General features: G+C 34.9%; 1 protein-coding gene across 1 annotated transcript; it reads right to left on the reverse strand.

The window, feature by feature from the left end:
• Positions 1-288: 288 nt before the first annotated feature.
• LOC143625778 (cationic peroxidase 1-like) lies at positions 289-3,278 on the reverse strand. Its single transcript, XM_077096023.1, has 4 exons — positions 2,992-3,278; positions 2,101-2,292; positions 1,104-1,269; positions 289-703 (listed from the first exon to the last, which is right to left on the reverse strand). The coding sequence occupies exons 1-4, from the start codon at positions 3,217-3,219 to the stop codon at positions 321-323; spliced, it is 969 nt and encodes a 322-aa protein (XP_076952138.1). The 5' UTR covers positions 3,220-3,278; the 3' UTR covers positions 289-320.
• Positions 3,279-5,006: the final 1,728 nt, after the last annotated feature.

The raw sequence follows: 5,006 nt of genomic DNA on the forward strand, positions 1-5,006 counted from the left end.
TACTAGAAGAGAGTACTATAAAAAACCGCAAATTTTCTGTTAATAGTAATCATGCTGTAGCTGATACGTATAGTTATTTGAATAAGCATACATGAAATTATGAAATAGAATAAAAGATTTTACAAAATTGATTCGAAGAATATGTGTGATACAGTTGAAAAAATATGTTTTTATTACAGCACACCAATTTGCACAAACCACAACTTGATGATTTGTAAGAAAGCAAAACAAGACGTAACCAAACACATGAAACTGAGAGAAAATAACATTACATTTCCAAGAATTTATTATCTTTTAACTAGCTTCTCATATCAGTTGATTCAATTCGTTCTTCTACAATTGATCCTAACTTGACCACGGGAGCCTGTTAACGGGCGAAGGTTGCTCATCTTCACCATTGCACTCGCAAAGTCACTAGAGAAGGCCTTCGCATTCGAACTATAGGTCCTCACTTGTGCATCCGCGGAACCCCCATTGAATAGCTCTTGGTCGGAATGCAATAATCCCCTCTGGCTAATCAAATCCTTAAAATATCTATTGTCGAAGGATTTGGCTGATGAATCTAGTGGTGAAAGATTGTTGTCACCGCCACTCGAAGGACACTTTGCTCTCAGTGATCTCGCAAACGATGAATTTATGTTGTTGTCGTTGTATACACGATTGCGGAACACTGTGCACCTTGCTTGGCCAATTGTATGAGATCCTACATAGATACAAGGTTGTAAGAAATCATGTATTCCTTACAAGTTACAACTAGAAAACTCAGTAATTGGTCGCTAATTTTGTGACTGTTTTGATTTCGTTGCAAATAGATCACAATTTGGACCAGTTTTTAATGGTCACAAATGCCCAGTTTTCTAGTAATGTGCTTGTCACTTGGTATTGTTACAAGTTATAATAAATCTCCTAATTACAAACGAGGAATGATTTTTATAACAAGTATCGTGCATGATGGTTAGTGGCATATATCAACAATCTTTTTGTTGCAACATAATACCATATAACATATTATCAACAGATGAAATGTTGTTGATTTTAGTATAAGATCATGACAAGTCTTAACGAAATTTGGTCAATGAAAATTGATAAGTAAAGTAACTCACCTGAGAGAGCTATCATTTCTTTAGCATTGAAGCCTTGATTTGAAAATGATGAGATAAGATCCCTAAGACTTGAAGCTGGTGACGGAAGATTAGAATTTGCCGCACTAAAGCTTGCACTTGTTGAGTCCCTTCTACCGAATAACACCTTCCAACTTGGCCCACCAAGCTGAACTCAAAGATAAAGAATCACACATCAAATGCTCAAATAAAACATAAATAAACATATTTTCATAGTATCTAAGATTGTGTAAAATGAAATATTTTAATTTGTTGCGGCCAAGGACGTTAAGTGGGTCATCCTTGCGGGTTAGTGGGCGTAACTCCGACACAAACCCAAATATGACTCGAACTTGAAACTCATGTGATCATGTCAAACATGATAGCCTGGACGTGAGACACATATTCGTAAGTTAATACGAGCACTTCCTGCTTTACATGATTTTTTGTTGTGCATATTAACACTCTATTACAAATCTAAATAAATAAATAAAATTATATAAAATAACTATTTTAAAGTTATGAATTATGATGTCAATTTCTCTTTAAACTTCGCATAGAATACTTAATCATCTAAACAAGTCAAAGACACCTTTAAAAAGATTAGAAAAAATCTATGGGTTAAACAAGTTAAATTGTGACCTGTTAGATGATCAACCCAAAGATACCTATAAAAAAATAGAAAAAATCTATGGGTTAAACAAGCTAAACTGTGACCTGTTAGATGATTAACCCAAAGTCCCAAACCCGACCAAAGCGAATTTTCAAAACGGCGTTTTCATGGTTCTAACGGAAACTAACCCGAATCTGTTTAGACTAAACTTAATTCCGCCAACTATCATGTTGCATCACACCCTGGCTGGTTGTGGGTCCTATTATATATTCGAAAGCTTTCTTTGTTGTTCACTATGACTTCTGAGGTTACTTTGAAGAAATAGAATCCCGATCCAAATATGTTTAAGGTAGCAATTGCTATTTTATGTAATTTGTTTTTACTTACAGCCACAACGGAATCTCTAGCAGCGACAGATAATATATCTGCACATGAAACTACACCAGGACATTGGCGCTCAAGTTTGGTTTTAATAGTATCAATGACGTTGAATCCTCTAATTGAATTTTGATTTGGTCCTGCTGTTTTTTCTCCAGTAAAATTTGCGGTGTCATCTAGTAACACAGATGCATCACATCCCTACATATTCCACACAGATAGATAAGAAATGTTTCTTAAATCCAGCTTAAATTAATAACTTATGTGCAAAGAAAACGAACCTAAAGTTCTGTATATAGAAATCAAGTATGGTGCATATAAACTTGAAGAATCAGTGACGACATACTAAAGCAACAAGTAAACAACGTGTGACTGTATGGGAAGCACACTTAGAATTCTCCACTAGAATATATTTTGTTTAATTGGATATATAAGTTTACATCCAAAAGTTGACATGCAAAGTATTTAATTGTGTATTTGTATATTTATATACAATACCGTGACATGGAAAAGATAAAGATGATCTTTGACCTTTTTACAAATGCACAAAGTATTTCAATAATTTGCTCTTCCTTTTATGCATTTTAGATACGATAAGGCATGAAATTAATGAAAATAGTAAGAATTTAGAAGCAAATAACACTATGCGTTGCGGAGTATGGCTAGTTAACCAAAAGTGTTGTCACATCGCTGCCATCTAGGCAGTGCATTCACTAATCACTAAAAGTACGTTATATAAGACTATGTGTTGCGGAGCAATATGGCTAATACTACCTGGCCGGAAGTGCTAGATGGAGAAGATCATATAATACTACACTAGTACGTTCAACGATACGACTCGACAATGACATAGTTTTGTGAACCAAAAGGGAATGTAAGAAAGTTAATTAAAAGACTTGCATTAACAAAACAATCATGGAAATGAAGGCGAAGCAAGGAGGCTCCCATCCGAGTTTCTTTTGACACAGCTTCAGTCACCGTCTTTTTTATAATAGAATGGAAATTGGGGCATGTTTTAGCATAGAAATTGGCAGATAGCTGCTGACACGAACTAGTGGTGAAAAGAACCAGCAAACATAATGCATAAGTAAAAAGCTTAAACGAAGAAGAAAAGGCTGATAAAGCCATATGTAAGCAGTATCAGCAAGTGGCTGGTGTTTCAAATAGAAGTGTTAGTTGTGATACACTTAAGAGTTTATGCATCATCTATATATAAGGCTGTTTTTTTTTCTTGGTGGGGGTTGTTAAAATTAAAATTAATTGCTTACATATGATTTTTTCACAACTAACGCCAGTGTGCCAAAGTTCGCTATAGCGTGACAAGCAACCTCAATGAGTTCGTTGGCGGGAGCAAATGCAAAATGTTATGTGTGAAGAAAGACTTGCTTTAGCTTGGAAACATTGAGAATTCAAGAGAAGTTGGCTTGCCTGACAAGCGAAAGATCTTTGTCACCTACTTCATGAGTTTTTACTACGAGCGGTTATTTGTACAAGTAATTAAAAAAAATGGTTAGAAACACTTAGCCGACCCAAGAAATTCTTTAATGTCAGTCTTAAAAATTGAGACTGTTTGCAACCTAATATAAATGGTTGCAAAATATACGACCGTTTTGTGATGTAGGCCTCTATATTTGATATAATTATGATTTCAGTCACAGATTTTGCGACCGCCTATATCCAGTCGCAATTGCTCGGTTCCTTGTGTCCAAATGACATTTGTTTACATGTGATGACACGGTTTTTTCCCCTTTTAGTTGAACCAGCAGTACATTAGTTCACAATTCAACCACCTATAATTACTTGATTAATACAAAAAAACATGCAGTTTGTTAAAAATTTAAGAGTAAACTACGGTTTTCGTCATTATGGCTTGTCCAAATCTGCGGTTTTAGTCTAATAGTTTCAAGTCTGCGATTTTTGTCTCTGTGGTTTCATTTCACTTGCAATCAAACCCGACCCCACTAACCCCGTTAAGTCTGATCGTTAAACCCATCAGCGTATCCCTCACGTGAGGGGCAATTTTGTCCTTTTTTTTCCCCAAATACGCCTCAGTTCTCAGCCCCTCAAGTGAGGGGACTTGCGAATTAAGGTTGGGGTTTATTTGGGGAGAAAAAGGACAAATTTGCCCCTTACGTAAGGGACACAATGATGGGTTTAACGATAAGACTTAACGGGGTTAGTAGAGTCAGGTTTAATTGCAAGTGAAATGAAACCAAAAGGACAAAAATCACGGACTTGAAACTATTAAACTGAAACCTTAGATTTAAATAAATCACATGGACGCAAGCCGCTGTTTACTAAAAATTTAAACAATAAAATGTCTTTTAACATAAGTATTTAACGGCAGGCATTAATTCTATTCAAAAACTGCTCCCGTGACACTAGCAAATAAACCAAACAACAGGGGTTTACATCAATACTGATTTCTAAATTATACTCTACTTGTGTCATTTTCTTTTCAAGGAATAAAAATCAAATATAATAATTTAAAATCCAGCAAGATTCTGGAAATTAAAAATAATTGAATAAACACATGTATTTAGGTGTCTTTAGTATTCGTTTTGGACATGGAAGTATCATACTGTGTGTTTTCTATATCGTTGATTTGTTTTTCAAAGAAAAATCTATATGCTTCTCAGCTTTGGGTGTATCTATTTTACGCATTTAATCGCTAAATGAGAAATTAAACCTTTGGTCCTCACTACTCTTTTGCGCATGTGAACATAATCGCTAAATGATGGTTCTTGGCTAACAGGCATATTATTAGAACAAAATAAACTTTGGTGTATTTACTGTAATTGTTTATTTCTGTCGTAATCCAGTTGTAATGTTGTCCATATAATGATATAAATACAAGTTTCTACCATTAGCGTGGGATGTTTTCCCATTCTTACACATGTTCTGTCCCATTCATG

The sequence above is a fragment of the Bidens hawaiensis genome, unplaced genomic scaffold (genome assembly GCF_021521415.1).
Source record: "Bidens hawaiensis isolate Kalapana, Puna unplaced genomic scaffold, B.hawaiensis_p1.1 tig00004242_1, whole genome shotgun sequence".
Classification (NCBI taxonomy): Eukaryota; Viridiplantae; Streptophyta; class Magnoliopsida; order Asterales; family Asteraceae; genus Bidens; species Bidens hawaiensis.

What these genes read in the sequence shown, in the direction of transcription:
- LOC143625778 (XM_077096023.1), bottom strand. Translation starts at nt 3,219, where the DNA reads ATGGCTTTATCAGCCTTTTCTTCTTCGTTTAAGCTTTTTACTTATGCA. An exon ending in CTAGAGATTCCGTTGTGGCT is followed by an intron (nt 1,270 to 2,100) that starts GTAAGTAAAAAC and finishes CTTTGAGTTCAG; the next exon opens with CTTGGTGGGCCAAGTTGGAA. An exon ending in AGAAATGATAGCTCTCTCAG is followed by an intron (nt 704 to 1,103) that starts GTGAGTTACTTT and finishes GTATCTATGTAG; the next exon opens with GATCTCATACAATTGGCCAA.